Source organism: Patiria miniata, unplaced genomic scaffold, assembly GCF_015706575.1.
Source record: "Patiria miniata isolate m_02_andy unplaced genomic scaffold, ASM1570657v1 HiC_scaffold_5, whole genome shotgun sequence".
Taxonomy (NCBI): Eukaryota; Metazoa; Echinodermata; class Asteroidea; order Valvatida; family Asterinidae; genus Patiria; species Patiria miniata.
The window spans coordinates 37,045,586-37,070,103 of NW_024037072.1; the positions used below are offsets into that span (position 1 = coordinate 37,045,586).

Below are 24,518 nucleotides of genomic sequence, written 5' to 3' on the forward strand. Positions count from 1 at the left end.
AGCCCTTTATGGAGGGAGGGGGGATAGGGACAGGGGGAACCAGACTTTTATGGGGGGCACCAGACATTTATGGGGGGGGGGGCACACCTATTGAGGGTGGATCCACTACAAAATGTTAAGGGGCCGACAGACCAGCCAGTTGCTGCATATTCTTAAAGGGGGGGGGGGGGGCTAACTGGACCTCATTGTATATTTATAATTCATACATCCATAGTGAAGGGAATTGGCGTCCCATTTCTTTGGCGAGGGGCAAATTTCGCTTCTGCTGGTTGGGATATCTTGGGGGTTCTGCGATTTTTTTTATTTTTATTTTTATTTTTTTTTGGGGGGGGGGGGGGGGGAGAGAAGGGGGAAGAATGTTTACCATCATCGATATGTCCCCATAGGGATAACTGCCTAAATAGTGGACATATTTGCGGGTCGATTGGGGTAACTGTTGCTTTACGACATGTTAGCTTTTCCGTTGTGGGCTCTAATTCCAATTTGAAATTTGAAAACTTATCCAACGCACTCACAATTACTTTTCCCATTTTAACCGCCCTGTAATTTAAGAGGCAGCTAATAAGGCCATGAATGTCCAAACCATAATATTTTTGTCTCGTTTCACTGACAAATTTACACACTCAAATGAGTTTTGCATACTCCACACTGCACCAGTGCGCTGTACGCACTTTTTAATTCTGAAAACAACGGAAGTTCGTATAGCAATCTAAATATTAACCAATTTTGGAAATCAGACACAATTAATGCCCCAATAAGATGTCAATCAGAACAGGAACGTTATGCCAGCCTAACCAATGAATTATGGTTTTAATGAGAATACAAAACCTTTGTGAAATCGGATAGCTTATTAAATGAAACTTTTCCAGTGGAAAATGGAGTGAAAATGACTGTAGAATTTACTGGTTACGCTGGTGACAAAAATATATAGGCCTAGATCGAATGAAGATTTACATACATGTATGCGTTTTAGATGAAGATTGGTGCGACATTAGGCCAAAAAAGTGACATATGATTTTCCACATCATCCCTAAATAGTTCAAATGCCATGTATACATGTATCAGGACAATTTTGTTGCACTATTAACGTAAATTTTACAAGAATAAGGAATTTATAAAATAATGTACTTAATATTCATAACCATTGATTTTATATGTAAACTAGATTGATATCCTATAAATATATATGTTTGCTAAATCAGATAATCGTAAAATAATTTTGTACAAATCTACCCACGAAAGCTCAATGTGGACTGACAAAACGACTGCATGATGGAAGAACACAACCAAAATGTACAGCTTTTTTTCTGAGCGGTAACTTTGCATCCGTAGATCATTGGTCACGATGGATCATGAAGCATTGATAATAAAGTTGCCCTTTACATGAATGGATATTTTTGGTTTCTCTCAGTCACCTCGGATCCCTGGCACTCCGATTCAGCTTCCTTCCTCGATTTCTTCTTCTCGATCATCACGCGAAGGATGCATGCAATCTGATCTTCTCTCTCAGTCACCTCGGATCCCTGGCACTCCGATTCAGCTTCCTCCCTCGATTTCTTCTCCTGGATCACCAAGCGAAGGATGCATCCAGTCTGATCTTCTCTCTCAGTCACCTCGGATCCCTGGCACTCCGATTCAGCTTCCTCCCTCGATTTCTTCTCCTGGATCACCAAGCGAAGGATGCATCCAGTCTGATCTTCTCTCTCAGGCACCTCGGAGTCCTGGCACTCCGATTCAGCTTCCTCCCTCGATTTCTTCTCCTGGATCACCAAGCGAAGGATGCATCCAGTCTGATCTTCTCTCTCAGGCACCTCGGAGTCCTGGCACTCCGATTCAGCTTCCTCCCTCGATTTCTTCTCCTGGATCACCAAGCGAAGGATGCATCCAGTCTGATCTTCTTTCTCAGTCACCTCGGATCCCTGGCACTCCGATTCAGCATCCTCCCTCGATTTCTTCTTCTGGGTCACCAAGCGAAGGATGCATCCAGTCTGATCTTCTCTCTCAGGCACCTCGGAGTCCTGGCACTCCGATTCAGCTTCCTCCCTCGATTTCTTCTCCTGGATCACCAAGCGAAGGATGCATCCAGTCTGATCTTCTTTCTCAGTCACCTCGGATCCCTGGCACTCCGATTCAGCATCCTCCCTCGATTTCTTCTTCTGGGTCATCACGCGAAGGATGCATCCAATCTGATCTTCTCTCTCAGTCACCTCGGATCCCTGGCACTCCGATTCAGCATCCTCCCTCGATTTCTTCTTCTCGATCATCACGCGAAGGATGCATGCAATGTCATTTTCCTCTTTGGGAGACTCTTGCACTTGGCTTTTTGTTCTGGAAACAAAAAACAGAAAAGAATTTAAAAAAAAAAATACTTCACAAGCATTATGAAAGCTGGACAAATCATTTGATGTCCAAGAGGATCAACCATCGGACCATTCGGGTTTACTAGATTTTTGGCATATTCCTACGAAACAGGAATATCTCTGCCTGCAGGCAGACTTGTGGGTTAGGTTTTCAGTTACTGTCCGATTCCATAGCTGTTCGTTTGAAATCATTCCCGGTTTCATGTTTCTCCGTGTGTCTTATCTGTTATTTATTTGTTTTTGGATTGTTTTAGGCTATATCTTCTGTTTCCGAGATACAGTGCTCGTGCAACACTGAATGAACCTTTGTATTTCAAGAGTTATTGTGTTTAGTCCCTGATCTTACTGGTGTGATCGTGAAGCAGAGTTTGAGGACGAGTCTTCGTCAGAGTCTGGGGTGGAGTGCGGGACACCCTCGTTCACAATGTCGCGGAGCCGCTCGTGCAGCGAAAGGATTTCTACTCCAATCTGATAAACGATCGCTGTAAGAAAACGGGGGTACAAGTACAATTATAAAACAGGGTTTGTATGGTTATCATTGGAAAGGGTTGCACATGAACAGAAGGAAAGGATGGGGGTTCAACCACTGACAAAAAATCCAACATTGTGTTTTAATTCTGGAAATGAAAATGTTTCTCTTCAAGCTTCCATCGTTTTCTTGCATGAAAAAGTCATGGAAAAGGTTTTACTTCAACAATTCAGCAATCATAAAGAGTCGTGGTTAAACAAGAAAAACCATTAACTAAAGACACGTTGCAGTATTTCCGAAAATTGTTATACAATATTGGCATTGCTAATGTCCGTGTGGGAGGGAGTCGCAACTCACCATGTCTCGTTACAATGCCATTTCGTATTCTTTTTTTCAATAAATAGAACAAAGACAGAACAAAGTTTCCCCCAAAAAAGACTTCAAGAAACCTTTAGGGACAAGTTTTGTCATTTTTATGAAGTTTCGTTCCCTAGAATCCTTATATATGTGTGGCCCGTCCTATTAAAGCAAACTTTTTTTTCTCCTAACAAATGTTCAATTTGTATGTTTTAACGAGAAAAAAAATCCTATTATGTTGGGCGTCGGCAACCCTTTGAAAAGGGGTTTTCATTTTGTGCAGGAAAGCGAGAGCAGAATCCTTGTCGGGCGTTTTTTTTTCGTTCGATATCTATATTGCTTGGAAAATAGCAATTGAAAAAAGCGAATATATTTTTCGAGGTTAAACCCGAAACAGCACGGGGATTCATCTTTAAGGACAGTGAAGAGTGAGATTTTTTTCGACCATTGTTTTAGTGAATTTCTGCATGTAGCACTCAAAATCTAGGGTATCAATGCCCAATTCAAAATTTCCTTTTCCAATTTCTTTTACCACAAGAACCATTCAAATCACCTCATGTACTCTTCAAGTTATGGAATTTTAAACAGAACCACCGTTTTAAAGTTCTGTCCACGGATCACAGGAAAGGTGTGCGTTCTTTCAGCAAAACGAAATCAACTCACATAGGGATGTGTGTGAATTGTTTTCGTTTTGCTGAAAGAAGGCACACCTTTTCTGTGATCCGTGGACAGAACTTTAGAAAGGTGGTTCTGTTTCAGATTTCATAACTTAAAAAGTACATGAGTGATTTAAATGATTCTTGTACTAAAAGAAAGCATATGAATTAGGATTTTATATCCTAGATTTTGAAAGTGCTACAAGATCGAGGTTAAACCCGAAACATACAGAACTTCATTAAAACAATAGTCCCGATATTTCGGTTCTTTTTTTTTTTTTACTCACCATGTGTATAAATATAAAAGGGAGAACTGACGAGCCGTATTCGAGGCAGACCTTGCTCTTATCGTTACTAAAAACGACCGGAGACGAGCAAGAAAAGGAAAACTTTCGATACAGACTTACGTTTGATATCCTCGTCAGGACATTGAAAGATCAGGCCGCCAAACTGGAAGAATTCTCGTAAGACATTCACAGTGGAGTCCTTCAACTGAGGAAAAGAAAAATACCAATACATATTTTCAGATCAAAAGCAGACAGATGGCCTTTTTAATTAAAAAAAAACGACAAACGTTCAAATATAAACGAATAAATGCAATGGTGAAGAGATTAAGCCTTACAACAACGCTACATGGGAGGTTTTATAATATTTTGCAGATTACAATACTTCAGCAAAATGCATTTCCGTTTGGAAAGTTTAGAACTTTGCAGTAAGCATAAGGGATTACAAGCCACTTTTATTATTCTTTTTTTCTCAATATCCATACAATTACTTTATAAAGCACGTAAAAGCAGTGCGTGGTGCCCTTTGGGCATTTTCACGGTGTCGGATGTACTTTTTGAACAATTCAACAGTGTGCATAAGCAATTTATAAAGTATTTGGACAAACAAAATGAATTTATATATAGTTAAATTTCTGTAAATGTATCCTTAGGGGGACAGTTATCATCAAAAGTTACATCTTAAAGAGACAGGGTAGATTAGGGAGATATTTCAATGTCTCCCTAATGTTTCTAGGCATCATTTTCCTGTCGCAAATATTGCTCGTGATTGCTCGAATGCTCGTGATGCAAAACCCAAATTTGGTGGGGTAAGATAAGGTTAGGTTATAGGGGTCATTAAAGTTATAAATAGGACTACTTGTGCAAGTCTATTGGAATCTCGAGGTACCATTTCCCTTAATAATAATAATGATTTTGTTATCTCTAACTTTACAAGTACTACCTTATGAGATGTTCTGTAGTTCATGACACTATTCATAATTTGGTGACAACAAAATAACAACTTTGATTCAAATGTTGTCCGACTCCAAAAATATTACTCTTATTCGTGAATATGGAAAACAGCAATAGCACATATAAATGGCCTCAAAACGAATTCGATAATTACGATACAAAGACCGAAGATTGGGTAAAACTGGAACACAATCCGGCTGTTCATTTTATTGATGCTATATATAAAACCTATGGCATGGGATTTAACATTTGGGAAAATTGGGTAGTATGATGCCACTTTTTGGGTTGTGTACAGAGTCTAATATAGGCCCTAGAGAGTTGAGCGCAAATATTTTCTAACAAAATTGGAAATGTTTCTCAGTCCCAGATTCATGTCTTTTCAACGTTTTTGTTATAACCCACCATAAGAAAATATAATGATGGAAAAAGTGGCTCAGGATGCAACATTCTTTCCCCTCATTTTGTTTGCCAAAATGTAATTACAGAATGGGATATGCAAGCGGCACGTACCTGACTTGCCCGGTCCTCACGATCCTCCTGGGACGCCAACTCTCCAAGTTTCTCCAGTTTCTTGTCCAGCTGGTAGCGAGTGTCTTCGAGGGCGTCCAGGGCGTTGGCGGACCTCGTCTTCCATTCCTGGAATCTCTGCTGAGTGCACGGCACCGGGGGCTGAGCCGGCACCGCCCTGTCGATGGAGTCCGTGGGCGCGGTCCGACCCAGCGCGACCATAAACGCCAAGAGCAGCACGGGGGTACGCACGGGTGAGGTCATGGTGTTGCGGCCGGTCCGATCCTTGACACTATGCTGCAGAACACCAACTCCCACGACACACAAGCGAAGAGTGAACGCCCGGCCAGGCATTCCTGCAGCTTTTATTCCGAAATGTCGAGGCGCAAACACTTCCCCTCGGTCATTTTTGCAGTTTCCATGCCGTTGAAGATCGTTCCAGGTGTTTTTCTGTTTAATATCGCAAGCCTTTTGTTTTTAGGTCTCGGTCCGCTACTCCTCTGCGTTGCAGTCACGTTGAGGATTTCAACTATTCAATTCTTACATTTTTCAAGCTACTGTCTTGTGAATTCCATGCTCTGTATAAAAGCAAAGGCTATGTGCCTGAAAGTTGGTTGGTATGTTCGTATCCTGTTGAAAATGTCTTCATGAAATTCCTCCGATAACAAACAAAAACTCTCTTCAATCTCCACTCTATTCGGTTTTCCAATATATATTGTTTTCAGAATTGCGCTACGGGCCTTGGAATTAAAATGTACAAGAACCGACACACCTCTTTTTCAAAAACATAAACAAAAAAGGATAATAAACTACTTTAATTTATTTTGGGTATACTGTATAGATTTGTAATGTCCCATTTGAAAGCTGATAGATAGCCTTTCTGATACTTTTTAAAGATGTTTTACAATTCATTCAATTTGAAAACTTAATTTTCACGAAAATATATTTTTCGTGATGTCTCTACCAACATGATAGTCCAAGTGAACATAAGTTTAATTGTTCTCGCGTAATTGTTTTGGCTTTTATTTCTTTTATATTTTTTTCTATAAATCAGGTCAAAACCATGCATGCACGGGGCCGGGGTGGAGTTGAGGCCGGCTAACCAAAATCTGTCGGGAAACCGCCGGTCTGCGACCGGCGTTGGAAAAGTCGTCAAATGAGGGGTTGGAAAGGGCTAGACTTCCCTTGACGCTTGAGGCGCCGTTCATTGTACACGTTTTGTTGTTTGAACTGTACATAGCTTGCTGCGTAGCCGGGCAGTGTTTGAAATTTATCAACACATGGGGGTGCATACCGGTAAATCGATCCGCCAAGCTCATGAATAAAAGTTATACCCTCAAAATATTCTATATTAGAGAGTTCTGAGCGCCGTAAAATTGGGGAATTGAAGAGATATGGTAGTGAACCTCTGGCCCGGACTTGGGGCTTCCAATTCTGAGCATTTTGGATGCTATTGGGCTCGAAAGTGGCGCTATTTTGCCATGTTGTGGAGGGATCGTTTTTCAAGATGGCTACTTTTCCGCTTTGGGGAAAATAGGGGTCGTCTTCTTTGCGTGAAAATATCTCGAAAAGTCAATGGTCAACCCACCATAAATTGAAAAGAAAATGAAAGATGACACATTGATCATCATTTTTCTGTGCAGCTTGAATACATGTGAGAGTTTTGAGTATTTTTAAAAGAATTTTGAAGTATGGGCATTTAGCACTAGTGTCTATGGGAGTTTATTTGCAGGTATGCACCCATGGGGCCCTGGTCGCAACATTTTCTCGAACTAGCGTCCTTGCACTTCTCAGGCGCGGATTGGGGGGGGGGGTGTTCAACCCCAAGCTATGTCAATTTTTTTTCGTAGCAATTCATTGAAAATAATGCGAACCCCCCCCCTTGCTCTGACACCCACAACAATAATGTCCGCCTGTGTAAAAAATACAGATAGAGCCAAAAAACTGTCTATACCTTTCAGAATTATTTTCTGATGAAACCCCCCCCCCCTGCAAAAATTACTGGATCCGCCCCCGCTTTTGTGATGAGGTAGGTTATACACACCTATGTTCCGACACCCCTATGGTCCCACCCACCTATGTTCCGATATTCCTATCCCTAACCCGGGAGTAACACAGTCTTATGTGCGGGTTGTCGGAACATAGGGGTGTCGGAACATAGAGCAGTGACCATAAAGGTTATGGCAGTAGCGTAGGATCCATTGTCGGATACGCATTTTACACTTTTCACCCATTAAGGACTGTTCTTCCTTTAATTGTGTTTATGAAGTCCTACTGATTGATGAAATACATTTCTCTTGTTTTCTGTTTCATTGCTGTGGAGGATTTTTAAGGGAAATAAAGTCTGAAAATATTCCGTTACCACCTGATGCATGCGCATTATGTCCATTGACTAAAGGCGTAATATATACTTGGTTGCAGGATAAAAATGCTACTGATCAATGAAATACATTTCTCTTGTTTTCTGTTTCATGGCTGTGGAAGATTTTTTAAGGGAAATAAAGTCTGAAAATATTCCGTTACCACCTGATGCATGCGCATTATGTCCATTGACTAAAGGCGTAATATATACTTGGTTGCAGGATAAAAATGCTACTGATCAATGAAATACATTTCTCTTGTTTTCTGTTTCATGGCTGTGGAAGATTTTTTTAAGGGAAATAAAGTCTGAAAATATTCCGTTACCACCTGATGCATGCGCATTATGTCCATTGACTAAAGGCGTAATATATACTTGGTTGCAGGATAAAAATGCTACTGATCAATGAAATACATTTCTCTTGTTTTCTGTTTCATGGCTGTGGAAGATTTTTTTAAGGGAAATAAAGTCTGAAAATATTCCGTTACCACCTGACGCATGCGCTTTATGGTAATTGACTAAAGGCGTTATACTTGGTTGCAGAAAAAAAAAACCAATTGCGTCCCTGTTCTTTCCTGTTCGCCAAGCGCATGTATTTGTTTCTATATAGGCCTTACGGCTTTAATAAAATACATATACAGTAAATACAGTCGCTTTGGAAATGTCAATTATCTCACAAGATTACGGTTCCAAGACCTTTGATTTTAAGGGCATCATATCTAAAGTGATCGCCACGAATCGCATCTCCAGTCGCATCTCGGGTACTTTCTGTTATGAGATCGCAAGTGTCAACCAGACTGGATTAAAATGCTTTAAACCCAGCCTTTTGACCAACAAACACAATATCAGTGTTAATGCCATTATTATCTATACGATCACTCCTACACAATACAGATACCAAAAGTTATAGACCTACGTTGTTCCGGTGACGTATATGTAAACACATCACATTGTTGACTTTATGATTATTGTTCGCGGTCCCAGCCAACAATCTCGAGATAAATCGGTCCAGATTTCTGAGGGTTTTTTTCCCAACCCGCACTGGTATACCAGGGCTTTTGGGTAAGCGTTTGTGTGGGCCAACATAGTACATGCACGTGTGATGATAGTTTGACAAAGTCTGTTGGGCCGACTCGAAAATGGCAAAGGTGAGGACCGGGTTCGTTTGGGCTCTGTTGGGGTGCGGTTGGGAGTTCTATGCGGTCCTCAACGGTCGCCGGGTGCGTGTTCAATGAGGTTCCCTCTCGATGTCGTGGATTTTCTGACGTTTTATTTACCAGACGACTAGTCCTGTACAATCCCTCCTTTATAATTTACACTGATGTTCACACGAAGCAAAGTCAACATGGTGGATATTGTGCTGGGTATTTGGTCGTCTCCGCCCGAACCTGGAATTTGCAGTGAACTGAATCAGAAATTGAAAACAATTTGACTGGTTTTTATTGTTGGTAATGTGATGAGTTGCTAATGCTGTTGGTATTGCTCGGCCATTAACTGGGAGTTTCAGAGTGATTGGAAGTTTATAGTCCTGTGCAGAGAATAGGTGAAGAAGAAGAATAGGTGATGTTCATGGAAGTATTGCCGTGCGAAATCTACAAAGATAAGAACAGGAAGATAACTTATTAACGTCGTATCAAAGGTGACGGTATACGCCATGGCTAGTAAGTATAATCAGTTTTGGTTATTTTTTTACAACTGAAAACATCATTGTTCCGAAGTAAACAAACGTATGCATAATGAAATTAATTTCTCTTAGGCACGAAAGACATGTATTTCAAATAACATCCGAGGGTTATCAGTAGAAAAGATGCATTATTCACACAGATTGTTAACAATTTGTGATTGTTTAACAATCAAAGACGTTACGCTGTATAGAATTGTTTCTCTAATGTGATGGGCCGGGGCAGTGGCGCGCCTGGGTCCAATTTGCAGGAGGGTGGGCACTTACGGGGTCTCATATTCTGGAGGGGGCACTCAATGGATATATAATAATTTAAAATTTGATTTTTTTTTCTGGCTTTCCAACAATTCTACATGGGGAGGGGGTGCTCCCCTATTTCCCCAGGCTCCGAGATCGTTCGTCGTAACAACAAGGAAGAGGGCCTGAAGGTTCTAGTGTGTTTGATGAGGGGTTAGAGCCTCACCCAACGCTCTAAAATAGCGAAATTAAAGAAGATTAGTAAAAATAGAAAACTACATGTTGACATGAATAGCGCCCCTAACGTCAGGTGAAGGCAGATTTAAGTTATTATTAAAGACGTTGGACTAGTACGGGGCCGCATCGTAAGTCCGACGCCTCATAATCCGAAATTGCGGGAAAGTATGAAGCGTCGGATTTATGAGGCATTGGACTCTGGGATTTGTCCACATAGCTCCGACACAAGTCCGACGCCTCATACTTCCGACAACGGACAATCTATGTTTGGGACTTATGAGGCGTCAGATAATTATGAGGCGTCGGAGTATGAGGCGCGGGGTCGGACCTATGAGGCGCCGGACTTAATTCGCGTACCTGTACTTACTTTTGGAAACGGTTCGGTATGTAACTAACCACGGCTTGAACCCCTGGCTTGAATGAGTATTTCATATTAGTAATGAAATGGAGGCCCAAAGATCTAGCTCTTTTGAGGCGAGAATTTAAAAAAAAAATGAAAAGGTTGCAATGACATAGAATATTGTTTAGCACCAAGAGCCTCGACTTGGTTGCTAATTTGTTATGGTGAATCATCTTTGCAGTGTCTGCGGGTGGGACCGTGGTATTGGTCCTCCTCGTCGTGCTAATCCTCGTAGTGGCTGCGGTGCTAGTGTTCATCAAGTGCAGGAACCAGACCCCCAAATACAAAGCCTGGAAACCTACCAAGGAATCGGGAGGGAACTTCAAGAAACTCGGTGAGATTTTTTTCTCAACGACGATGACTTTTTTCTTTTTGGTGCAAGAGGTCTCTGAGTTTCTGCGTGGCAAGCTGAACGGGCTTCTTTAGACAAACATTATGTCGCCTTTAAATCAATGCAACTTCTGCTCTTGCTATTATTTCCATCTTTTTCGACTTCTTTCCTTTTCGCAGAACAACAAATCCAATTTTAACCGGCTAAGGTATCTGAAACATAGGCAAATTAAACAATATCGACTGGAGATAAAATGCTATAGGTATTAATGATGAGTTGGGCTGGAATTATAAGCTCTGTATGGTCGCAGTGAGATGATTGAGATCAATAACTAATTATGTTCAGACTTCAAATAAAATATATATTTGGGTCCACTTGGTCTTTCCGCTGTCCGGCCGCCATATTTGTCCGTTTGTTGGAATGAACAACGCATGCGTGTGTCGTGACGTCAGAGCTAATCGAACTTGCAGGGGGCTAACCCGAGCGATCCGGGTGAGCTACTCGAACGCACCCACTGGTTGACAATGACATCACTGACAGACTCGGGATCGAGGCAATCACCGCAAGTTATTACGGAAGAACCATATAAAGTTAGCAATGAATGAGTCTTAATTACGGACGAACCGTACGTCGTTTTATATTCGTTTTGTGAACGGTCAGTGGCAAACTATTTTTTTCATTAGGCAAACACTGCATCGCGGCAAAATACACTAGTGTAATACAATAGAGTCCTTTTTTTTAAGGGACATCAATTTCTGGAGAGGGGCACACGTTGGGTTTGGTAATTCGCTCTTTTCACACTCCGCCATTTGAGCATGCACAGCCTCGATCTGGCAACTTTACACAATAAAAATAGCCGGTTCCGTGATCTGAACCCCGACACGGGAATCACTGAACCGGCTATATTTATTGTGTAAAGTTGCCAAATCGAGGCTCTGCATGCCCATGGCGGAAGTGTGAAAAGAGCGAATAGTTTCAAACGTTACAAGGAGGGGGTACTAGTGGTGGGGAACAGGTCTCGAGTGGGAGGGGGCGTGCCTCCCCCTTTTGTTACACCACTGGTAAAAGTGTCTGGCAAGCTCCTTTTTTTTTCATCCTAACTTTTTTTGTCGTTATCCACGTTTCAGAACCCACATCGGCAGAAACTCGACCTCGCTCCTACTCCAGCAGGAGTCCTCTATTCGATCGCAGGGAGACCCCCACCCGTCTCGTCATCCCCTTCACCTCGTCCACACCCAATGTCACCACCATCCACATACCGATCAGCGGTACCCGCCGCCTCTCGGACACGGACTCGGACACCTCCGAGTCCTGCTCCGAGAATGTCGCCGAGGACCGGCCGCTGAGCGATGACGCGCCGGCTGTCAGCGGCGTCTACACCGCGGGGGCCTCCGATGACGCGCTAGATCGGGAGGACGAGTATCCATTTCCCCGTGCTGGCGGTGAGTCCTCCTCGGACGAGCAGGCGGAGAGGGACGCGGACGGGGAGGACAGCGCTGCTTCCTGGACCCTGTCCCCGGCGCACAGTGTCCCCGAGGTCAACGTCGTGCATGTCTCGAGTGCCCCCGAGATGGGTGGTGGACGGTCCCGCAACAAGTCCATCCTGGAAAGTGACTACGAAGAGACGGCCTACTCGGTCTACCGACAAGAAAAAGGTGTATTAATAATGTTCATTTAACTCTCAAGTGATCTCGCATCGTCAAGTGTTTTGAATTAAAAGAATCTCCACAGAGTAAACAGTCAGGGGACAGTTTCAGGTGTATGTCAATTCTCAAGTGATACTGCATGGTCATGGTCAGGCCAGTTTTGTTTTTAACAGAAATATATAGTAAGAGCAAGCCTTGCACTTTTGTTTGGAAATAATGATATTTATTGCCATTTAGGATCTCAAATATGACTTGGGATGAGACAGGAATGCCTTTGTCACATTAGATTTGAATGTCGTGTCACCGACTTGAGACGTGGTATAACTACCTTGTAATGACTTGGGTTATGCAGTGTGTGACGCAGAAGTTTCTCTTGCTCTTCGATTTAAGTGTGGGACGGTGAGGAGTCAACTGAAGTAGAAATCGGCTTTTTTTTTCATTGTTAAACGTGATCATGTCGGCATTGCTTTCCCAATTCCAGAGGTTCTGCAGACACAGAGTACTGCCATGCCTCACGAACAGGAGCATACAACAGTCGTCGATAATCACTTGCTTCAAGACGCGATAGAGAAGAAAAAGAAGAAGAAGAGACGGGTAAGATGTGCTACTCGGGAGTCCAGATACTTTCCCAAATACTTGTCATATGTACAATTATGGACTCCTGCGAAACCCAGTTTCGTATACCAGTTTCTCACTCTCGCCCGTACCTGTGCCACTTCTCATTGTTCTGTGAAGAGGTTTGTGTTCTGTTTAAAGGCACACATGATCATTTGCATTTATCCCAAAACTAACCAGTGTTGTAGTCGAGTACTTTTTTCCGAGTACCGTGTACTGGTTGCCGAGTACGAGTACTTGTACCTCCGAGTACAAGAACGGGTCTCCGAGTACGAGTACTTGTACTTCCGAGTACGAGTACGAGTACGAGTACTTCCGAGTACGAGTACGAGTACGAGTACGAATACTCGCATTTCCGAATACGGCCATACGGCAAATGGTTCATTGTGCGTAATTGGCCCAGGCCCTGTCAAACCGATATACAGACCCACTCACGGCTAGCTGTTAAATGTGTTTGTCCGGACTTGCACAGAGGAAAATCAGGAAATCTCGATTTCCCCACGAGCCAATGAACCATTTCAAACTGAAAGTATGGATAAAATATGGCCATGGTAAGTGGAGCTATAACATCCCCCCCCCCCCCAGGACTGCTATTCGAGTACGAGTACTTTAATGATCGAGTACAATTTCGACATTTCGAGTACGAGTACTTTGCTGCCCGAGTACGAGTACCGTCATTTTGAGTACGAGTACTTTGACATTCGAGTACGAGTACGAGTACGAGTACTCAAAAAAAAGTACTCGAGTAGTACTCGAGTACGAGTACCGAGTACGAGTACTACAACACTGAAACTAACCCATCATCAAAAAGTTTACTTGGATTAAAGATCGTACTGGTACTGAACACCTCGTGAAATAGTTCCGTCTGGCTTGCTGTCATTAAGAAGAAATCAAGAAATGTATGTCATATGCAACGATTAGTCAAATGACAGATTTTTCAAAAGTGCAATTGACGAAATCGTTTTTCGTGATCAAAAATATGTAGGCCTATACTATCATTATGGTTTTTGCCGTTTTCTCGAAAAATGTAATATCCACTGAGCGGAAACTTCAACAGGTTTGGCTTTCAACGTTCTTGTTTGGATTTTGATTGGTGTTATTATTGGAAACGAACAACATGCGTTTAAAGCAAATTGTCTTATTACGCCTTTAGGAGGTTAAAAAGGTCGTCTCCTTCCAGTGCAATGCTTAGTATGGGCTAGGGAACAATCGCATCGAGTCCCCACACTTGTGATAAGGAGCAACAAATAAATTAATGTTGGTATCTGCATAGTTATAATTATGTTGAACAAGCAGTGGTTGAAAGTAGAGAGGCATACAGGGGGTTAGGGAGGCTAGTTAATTATTTGTATGTTATTGGACAAAGCCTTTATTCCCTCTCTGTGTGTTGGCATTACCACCTCGGGGCGCTCGCCTGAAAAATCCTGCTGTTCCAAATCTTTATCACTAGAGTGTCACAGTAAATTTAAGTTTGGCAATTGTGGCACTATAAACGTGAAGGTTCTTTATGCGCAACTTTCTAAAGCCCTGAAACATGACCCCCAAAAGTCATGTAGGCTACTTGAGCTTAGCGTCCGGGATAGAGAAGTGGTAATGTCGGGCTTGCTTCTTGCGTATTGCAGGTTTACAAAATTGACCTGGTAATATTGTTGGAGAAGATCCCACATCCTTGATTTTTCAAGTTGTATATAAGATGTATTGTTGTCGCCGTCTGGTTTCATATTACAATAATTCGATTTCGTTATAAATAAAGCAACTTGTCTTTGACAGAGAGGTATCAGTGTACCACACATGCCTTATCGACACCACGCCAAGGGAGAGAGGCGGGGCAGCGCGCATCTGCTGCATGAGCCGTTAGGTATTCACAAGGGGCGAGCTGGATCGGAAGGCAGTATCGTGGATTTAGGTAGGACTAATGTCAATGTGTATAGAAGATATGGGCTTGGTGGAACCAGTGGCGTATCCAGGGGGGGGAGGGCACTTTGCCCCCCTGGCGGATTTTTTTGAAAAATTTTTTTTGTCAGCAATGATTTTAAGTGTTTATAGAGTTCTTCTGGCATCAATCCCACCAAAGAAAACCCGCTCAACAACCATTACAATGCGCCGTGAAATTGTCCATATAATAATATAGTAAACATAATAATGGTAAGTTTTGAAGAGCGCCCCCATTTGGAAGATGGAGAAAAAAACATGTCTACATTTCGGCGCGGATGTGCGGTTGCCCCCCTGACATCAAAAGCTGAATACGCTGCTGGGTGGAACGGGACAGTAAGGGGAACAAAGAGATGACATAGCCAGGCACAAAGTAGTAGCGTGGGAAGGGTGGGACGGCACGGTACAAGAAAATGACATCATTTGAATGGGTGGGAGGTGACGGTACATGAAATGACGGTATGGAAAGGAGGGGATTTTACAGACCAAGATGACAGCATGGGACCGAAGGAGTAATGAAATGACAACGCGGAAAGGGATGCGACGGCACGGCACAAGAAATGACATCATTGGAATGGGTGGGAGGTGACGGTACATGAAATGACGGGTATGGAAAGGATGGGATTGCACGGACCAAGATAATTATGACAGCATGGGACCGAAGGGGAAAATGAAACAACAACGCGGAAAGGGATGCGACGCGACGGCACGGCACGGCACAAGATATGACAACATGTAAAGAGATGAGACGAAACGGCTCAGGAAATTATTGTAAGAAAATAGATTGGACGGAACGGGATATGAAATGGCAGACTATGAAGTGACTGTAAGCACAGGAAATGAAAGCAGTGGAGAGGATGGAACGGAAAGGGACAAGAACAGATGGGAATGGAATGGAAGGGACGGCACGGCCCGAAACAAGAGATGACAAAATGGGAAGCAAAGGGGTAGCACGGCACAAGAAAATGACAGCACGAAACGGCTCGGCAGAGTCAGCACTAAAAATTACAGAACTGGAAGGCACGGCACGGCACAAGAAATGACAGTACATGCATGTGAAGGGATGGATAGGGATTTGATAATGCCGGGCGGTATGAGGCGGCATGACAAGGGATGGTACGGAAAAAAAGACGGCACGACAAGACACAAATAATCAGTGGACATCATGACACCGGATAAATGAACGGGACAGAAAAGGACGGTCGGTATTGGTTGGTGACGATGAACGACATTTGCTGCAAGATGGGAATGGGCCCCTCGATACACGGTTCACCAAAGAGTTCAATTTGGTGTTCGGATGGGAAATGCGGGTTTGGATCGGGTGGGATTTCCATGACAATAATGGCAGTACCTGTACGTACAGATATGAACCTGAGAAATACATTTTGATGATACTTGTTTAGGCGAGACTGGCGGCGTAAACCAACAACTGGTTCGATTGTTTAAATTTGTTTTATATTGAGCACATTGACGACTTCGGTTCTGCAGTAATCACGCATAATTTCTGCACATTCGAAGTCCAAAATGCTCCATCAGCTATCAAAACTTGAAAACAACCGAACCAGTTGTTGGTTACGACCGCCAAACGCGCATTTTGTGTCACATAATAAATAAAGAAACTTCCGTGGAGAACTTTCATCGCTTCGTCGGGATATCATATTGAAATTAAAGCAAGATTTTTTTTTGTATTTCAGTCGAACAGATGGGGAAGTTATTCATCCGTATCCAGCACAGAGCCAACGAAGAGCAGCTGCTGCTGTTCATAAACAAGGTACTGGAGAAAAAAAAACATGTAACCGTCGAACTAAATTGCGGAGGAAATGCTGGTAAAAACAACAACACACGCTTGACAGTTTTGCAGTGATCTTGATTTCGGAAAGGTTAATGTAAAACAGGGGCGTTTCTAGCTTTCAGGAAGTGGGGGGGGGGGGTTGATGTGAAGGTGGAGGGGGATTAGTGAGGGCGTGCCAACGCCTTGCTATGGTGTCCTGGGGTCCGGGGACTTCCCCCCAGAAAAACAATTCTCCTGCCTTGAAAGGCAATTTGAGCACACATTTAGAAACCTTAACATTCCATTTAGGCCTACTTTAGTATTTTCGCCCCAGTTAACTATAGTTCATAACATTAGTCAGCAGCTGAATGGGGATTGCAACCCCCCCCCCCCCCATCCCCCATCCCCCACCCCCTTCAGCCCCTTTCCGCAGCTGTAGAAAATATTTCTTCAAGAGGGACGGCTGAAGTTTAGCATTTTGGTTGAAAGATTAAGTCATTTTTACGTGAATGTCATAAGCAGAAACAAAGAAAAGAAAAATATGACATCCAACCGTCTCACCGTATATGACCATATACTTCATGTGAATTAAAATGTTCGGCTGAGGCAGATTTTGTGTTAGTCCTCCTAATTTTAGAAGGGCATTGGTCTATTTATCTCTCGTGAAAAACATCGAAGACTTATAACACAAATGTACATTATAACAATAACGTGTAGTTGATGTCACCATTTACAGGTAACAGATCTGGATCTGCCTGAGCGTTTGAAGTACAAGAAATTCTTGAACCCGATGCTGTACATCAAGGGTGGTTTTCTGCCCTCTATGAGCCAAAGATTTATGACCAAATTTGCTGCCTTGGCAGAGGTACGTAATACCCTTTTGAATGCGAATTTTCCAAATACAGTGGAACGCCGCTTTACTGAACACCGCTATACCGAACATTCGGCTATACCGAACATCATCCTTGCCTCCCGGTTTTAATGTACAAAACGTACCGAACATCGTTGTTGAAAAAAGTCAACAGATTAACCAAAAAACTTACCGGTTCTACATGTATTAAACACTGTTTGGGCCAGTTTTTAATTCCCGAACATCAAGCCACCCATGGGTACATCGTGTGTTTGAATGTTGAACTGAGCGATAGATGGCTAAATTATTTCCCCAAGGAATACAAGGGAAAACCACCCGTTGCTAAAGTTTTGTGACAACTCCTCAAGCGGCGGCGGGATGTGAGAAATGCCAGTTCAGTGACTTCACTATTGGTCAAAAGAGGGTACCGGCGGTTCAAAATCGCTATACCGAACGATCGTTATTACGAACACTTTCTGAGGATCCCACGATGTTCGTTATAGCGGCGTTCCACTATACATGTAGCTTCCAATTGTCTATAAAAAGAAAGAAAGAAATAATATAAAAAACTCAAGCAATTTTGTTCGAGCAGATCACTGAAGGCGTATATTATAATTGATGAAGTAAAATCCATACAAGGAAGAGGGCGAGGAAGATACAAGATTGAATGCATCAACAAGGGAGGTGGTAAATAGAGAGGTGGGGCGAAGACTTATCTGCATCAAAACGACTTTGAAGGAAAATTAAATGTTGGACGATCCCTACCTGTATGTTGAGGGCATCTGGTTGAATGGTCAGAAGAGAGTTTCATTCACAGTTTTCCCCTTGCTGAGGCAAACAATTCTCACTCGCCAGGTGGATTCTATGCCCAACCAATTCTTATTAAAACAGGGATGTTGTCGAGTCTATCACAAGTCCATCACAAGTCCAGTCACAAGAAAATTCACAAGTCCAGTCACACGTAACAGTGGACGAACAATTGTCAAAGCCCATTTGAACAATTTGTGGTTTGAATGGGGACTATTTATGGGGACTGGGGGACTTGGATGGACTTGTGATGGACTTGCAGGGACTTGTGATTGACTGGACTACATCTCTGCTTCAAAATGACGAAAGTTCAAAAGTGAAACTGTTATTCGTTGCCATCAGAACGCAACTTGGGGTAACGAGTTTGCCATCATGGGCGTGTCGAAGTCGGCCGCCTGGCAGCTGACGCTACGGCTGTACCTGTGCTTCCGAGAGAGCAGCATCAGCAGACCTCAGTTCATCGGGGTCTCGGACGTCGTACTCGGCCAGATGAACCTGGAAAACTCGCAAGAGTTCATCCTCAACTTCTTCACGAGCGAGCGGTACTACGTAAGTTATTCGACAATATTGGTCCATGACGATGACGAGGTGGCGAAGACAATGACGGCGACAATGATGATGACAAAGACAGTGACACAGTGACTGTAATACAGTCTCTCGACTATAAGGTTGAAGGGACCGTGACGAGACCCGAGTAGACCCGAACCACACCAGCCGTGGTGTATGTCTGAGCGCCAAAGTGTTACCGAGAGTTCGAATTTGGATCCATTTTAAAAAGTGGTTTGCTTGAGCCTTATTGATGCTGCAATTGTGTAGTTTTCATTATTTTTTGTTTATACGGTGTGTTGACTAGCCCAAGGGTTAGCCTATAGCTACAGTCCCGGCCAAAATGGTTGGGACACTTGGAAATAACCTTAGCCTCCAACGGTCACCAACTCCCCCGCTCCCCCGGTCAATGTTGTTCTCTCCTGCTGATGGAGCACACACCGCGCAATGAGAGACAACATTGACTGGCTGGGGGGTTGGGGCCCAGCGAGATTTGGCCAGGATTGTAGCTTGAGAAAAGCTAGCTTGAGACAAACCCAACGAGCGTGTTTTGGGTAATCCTCTGAAACAAACTTTACGCGTTTCAATTTAGAACAGTTCAATAAAAATTCAAGATCTTGATACCATCGATCCGAATGTTTCTACTCCTATAGTCCGATCTTGGCGATCTTCATCTATCCATCTGCTACCAGCCTGGTCAACAAAGAATGGTCTTCCTCGTCTTAGAAGCACGAGATCTTCCGCGCAGTGCTCTATTTGGAAGCATACGTAAGTTTGTCCTCCAGAAATATAAATTATATAGCAATCAAGGCTACACATTAATAAAGCATGTATGATCACTGGTATTTATCCCAAAAGTAACATACCGAATTATTATCAAAAAAGCTTACTTGGATTAAAGATCGTACTGCACTAAACATCCCGTGAAATTATTCTGTCTGGCTTGCTGTCATTTAAAAGAAATCAACAAATTTATGTCGGTGATTTCCAACGACTGTCAGTGGACTGATTTTAGGAAGTAAGAGTGTTATTATGCATGGACGAAATCACATTTCGTGATCCAAAGGCTGTTTCACTGTTTTCTCGAAAGTATAATATCCAAATGATATCAACAGGTTAGGTTTTGAACATTTTTCTTTGGATTTTGAGTGGTAGAAACGAACAAAATGCGCGAAAAGCAAATGATCTGATATGCCTTTAAAATGGCAAAAGACTCCGAGCGTCGTCGCTTTGGAGGTCGCTGTAAGCCATCAGGGGAGAATCTATACAAGACATTAGTGGCCAAGGATTTCCAGCGCAGGGTCCGTGCGATTTTCCCAAAGCTCAGTCCTCATCTCGGTTCATCTCTTGACAATTCCTACACAGATTCGGTTGTTAAAATCGAGATGATATGCGAGAGGAAGCGAGTGGAGAAGCAGAAATCCAAGGTGGTCCGAGAGACGCACAGCCCGGTGTGGAATGACCAGATCGTGTTTACCATTCCGCCGACTAACATCAAGCTGCAGGATATACAGTTCGAGTTGACTGTCACGCACGTTGATATGGTCAAAGGAGCTCACGTTATCGGCAGGGTAAAATCATTCCTTTAAAACATCCCCCTTTTTTAGCACAATAAACAAGACGAATAAGTAGAGAGTCATTTCTTGTAGTTTTGTTAACGGGGATATGAGCGTATATAGCTTAACCCTAAAAGGGCCGGGGCGGAATACGCCCCCCCCCCCCAAGTTTTTCGGCGATAGCGTTGATTTTCTTTTAAGACCCAAGCTGTTATGACTTCTTAGCCTCGAGCCTTGCGCATTTTTTGGTACCAAAAACATACAAATCGGACCACGGGTTGCCGCGTAGCGAAACATTTTCGCCGTGAAAACTGAATTTTGCCATATACGTCGTGTGCACAGAGCAGAATTGCCATTCGTACATATGAATAATTAATTAGCCATAATTCCACAACCCTTTGACCTATAGTCATGACATTTCTTGGATATGTTTATGAAGAGTTGCATGTATGTACCGAGTTTCAAATTTTTTTTCGTCACTCGATGCCCGAGATCTTGGGAGGGGAGCGGAATCCGCCGCCCCCCCCCCCCCCCCCCCCGGCTGAGAGATGGTCAAAATAACCCGGCCCTTTTAGGGTTAAGTAAGCGCTTTGTTTCTCAAGAAGCTTTTAGATTGTAAAAAGTTGCTTGCTTGTCGAGCCCACGACCTCCTGCTTACAGATGGAGTCGTGTGGTCAAGAAGCGACAGTTCAGTTTTGGGTCAATACTCGGCATGAGTACTGGGACAAAGATTCCACGCACGCATGAGCATAGTCATGTACTCGTCATTATAGGAACCTCCAAAATCGACTATGTCCTCCCAACCTTATGAGGTTGAAATTCATACCATGCAGGAGCGGTGATTTGTTGTCAACATGTGGGGGGGGGGTAGAGGCCCAACATTTTGGTAAATTCGAAAACGGGGATGGGGGTTGACGCCATCTGCCATCTGCCATCTGAGTTTAATTATCTTCTGTGTTCTTTTAGTGTGAGCTGGGATGGACGTCAACCTGCGAAGAACTGCAACATTGGAATGACGTCATGCAGAATCCCAACCGACCAATACCAATGTGGCTCAGCCTACAGTGTCCGGATTGAACTCATTGCCGCCCCTACTCCCTCATCCCAAATCCATTCCTGTGCGGTCCCCGGTGACCAGATATGAAAAAAACCACTATAACTAATGAACACTATCACGTCTTAGACGGTAAAGTAAAGTAGTAAAGTCTGACACGAGCTAATATGGCCCATCGGGCTGGCGTTTACCTCTGGTTTCATGAAACGACTGAGAATGTATACCAGCGATTTTTTTTTTCTTGTTTCATACCATGTACATCGTACCAAATTTCTGCAATACGTTAAGATTACACCGAATTGTAATGTAAGTAACTTGCACATTGTATATACCTTCCATATTAATGTAGATACTTGTATCATAATACCGGTTTCGACAACCGTCAAGAGTTTGGAACTTGCTGTTTATATTTCTTTGTTCCAAGACAAGCTTAGTAAATGCATAACGTTTAAGAGTCAATTTTAGTTAGGATGATTCTACAGCTATTCTGCATTGGGCCCTCAATGTACAAAATGTGTATATTTCAGAGCTTATTTGAGGTACAAGAACACACAGGGGTGGCAGAGCCGGGGGTGGGGATGCCGATGGTGCCGGGCAGAGGGGGCCAGTCTCATTCCCCTCCCCCAACCCACCTTGGAAAATGTCACGATTTTGCAGCCCCCTCCCCTCCCCCATATTTACCAAGCTTTTGAAACCAAACAATAAAAGGGTTAGAGTTGCACAATGGACCAGATTTCGCAACATTTTCATTTTGTTAGATTAATCGTTTACTTAGCTTTATATGATCTGGGTCACATTAAATAAACATAATGTATACATTTATACGGAGTAACCATATGTCTTTAACTTCTTATTGGTTAGTAGCCTTTTTTCTAAATAAACCAAAACGGAACGGAACGAAACCAAACCCAGCCCAAACCAACCCAACCCAACCCAACCTAAACCAGCCCAGCCCAACCCAACCCAGCCCAGCCCAACCCAGCCCAACCCAACCCAACCCAACCCAACCCAACCCAACCCAACCAAACCAAACCAACCCAACCCAACCCAACCTAAACCAGCCCAGCCCAGCCCAACCCAACCCAGCCCAGCCCAACCCAGCCCAACCCAGCCCAACCAAACCAAACCCAACCCAACCAAACGCAACTCAACCCAACCCAATCCAATCCAACCCAACCCAACTCAACCCAACCCAACCCAACCCAACCCAATCCAATCCAACCCAACCCAACTCAACCCAACCCAACCCAACCCAATCCAACCCAACCCAACCCACCCCAGCCCAGCCCAACCCAACCCAACTCAACCCACCCCAACCCAACCCAATCCAACCCAACCCACCCCAACCCAACCCAGCCCAGCCCAGCCCAACCCAACCCAACCCAACCCAACCCGACCCGACCCAACCCAACCCAACCCAACCCAACCCAACCCAACCCAACCCAACTAAACGCAACTCGACTCAAGTTAATAATCTTTGTTGTTGATATCTTTAAAACAAATTCTCAAGTATCAGCGTTTATTATCTCTAGCTCTTCCTGGAGAAGTTAAAGTTAGATAACATTCAGTACTGTATTATAAAGCTTTGCAGAATTCAATGATGTTTAAAGAAATGTGTATAATGAACGAGAATTTAAATGAACAGACTATTTGACTACTTCTTGTACTTTTAAAATAACGCTGGGGGGGGGGGCTGGAACATTTCATGGGGGGCGTCATGTAGATCAATGATAATTTTTTTAGAAACTCAAAATGGGGTGGGGGCGACTGGGGGGGGGGGGGGCGACAAGGTTTCATGGGGGGAGGCTGTCGCCCCCCCCCCCCCCACGCCCCCCCCCCTTGGCTACGCCACTGGTTTGCTGTGTCTGTGCTTTATGCGTTACGTTAACACTCATAGGACTTTTGTTGCAAACTTGTCGAAAGTTGCCATTTTAGAATTTCACTTTGAATGGGGCCGACAGTTGGGGTAAATACAAAAATTTAAGCAATTTTATTTTCTTCTGCAGGCATGCAAGTATTAGGGTTTAAAGAGTTGCTTGGAAACTTTAAGGCAACATTGTGTGGGTTTTCAGTTGACCCGAACCTTCGAAATATGGCAAACACAACATTGTCAAACACGTCATTTTGATAAGATAGAAGAAAATTGAGGGACTGGGTATCCCATGGTTTATTTTACCGTTAGTATGAATTTCACCTCCATGGTAAAGCGAAAGTAACTGGACCCACTCCTCGTCCGGCCAAAAAGTTCACTTTGTGGGGGAGGGCGGGGGCGCTGCACTTCAAACTGTTCATTTTCCGTCGAAACAAGAAACCAGGATTTACAACTGAAGCAGAGCAGAACGAATCCCCATCTTTTGCTTCTCCGTTCAAGCCTGGTATATTGGATTCTTTCATTCTTTGTAACTACGTACGTTCCTAGGCTCCGCTTTCACTTCTCCGCTGCATTGCGTGGGACAATAATTGTCAATTGTTCTGCGTTGGAAGTTTTGAAAGTGCGCTCAAAAAAAATAGTTCTCGGAATTAGACAACAATGTTTTTTCCGTACCCGGATTGATGGCATATTTGCGTCGGAGAGATGTAGGGCCTACTGGAGCAATTTTTGGTTTTGGATTTAGCCCCAACTGCAGTGGCTGTGAGGGGGAAATGAGCTTAATTTATCTAAAGTGTGTGTGTGTTGGGGGGGGGGGTGGCAACAGCTATCTTTTCCAAGATATTTTGCCATGCAAGACGCCTGCGCCAATATAATCAGAAGGTCGTGGGTGCAAGTCCCTACTGAACAAGCCAAGTTGGCTAGTCGGTCTATAATCTGTCGGTGACGTGCAAAACCCAACAATAAAATGAAACCTTCCTGGCTTCGAAAAAAAATTGGAGCAGGGAAAACGAACAACCAGGGACAGAGATTGCGGAAA

General features: G+C 43.4%; 2 protein-coding genes across 2 annotated transcripts; one reads left to right on the forward strand and one right to left on the reverse strand.

Moving 5' to 3' along the window:
• Positions 1-628: 628 nt before the first annotated feature.
• On the reverse strand, positions 629-5,956 carry LOC119741533. Its single transcript, XM_038217325.1, has 4 exons — positions 5,591-5,956; positions 4,250-4,334; positions 2,707-2,842; positions 629-2,328 (listed from the first exon to the last, which is right to left on the reverse strand). The coding sequence occupies exons 1-4, from the start codon at positions 5,939-5,941 to the stop codon at positions 1,380-1,382; spliced, it is 1,521 nt and encodes a 506-aa protein (XP_038073253.1). The 5' UTR covers positions 5,942-5,956; the 3' UTR covers positions 629-1,379.
• A 3,046-nt stretch (positions 5,957-9,002) lies between these two features.
• On the forward strand, positions 9,003-22,032 carry LOC119742148 (synaptotagmin-10-like). The gene is made up of 11 exons (XM_038218188.1): positions 9,003-9,607; positions 10,683-10,835; positions 11,960-12,487; positions 12,960-13,072; positions 14,864-14,999; positions 16,720-16,796; positions 17,533-17,661; positions 18,796-19,002; positions 19,653-19,767; positions 20,365-20,570; positions 21,522-22,032. The coding sequence occupies exons 1-11, from the start codon at positions 9,601-9,603 to the stop codon at positions 21,630-21,632; spliced, it is 1,782 nt and encodes a 593-aa protein (XP_038074116.1). The 5' UTR covers positions 9,003-9,600; the 3' UTR covers positions 21,633-22,032.
• The last annotated feature ends 2,486 nt before the right edge of the window (positions 22,033-24,518 follow it).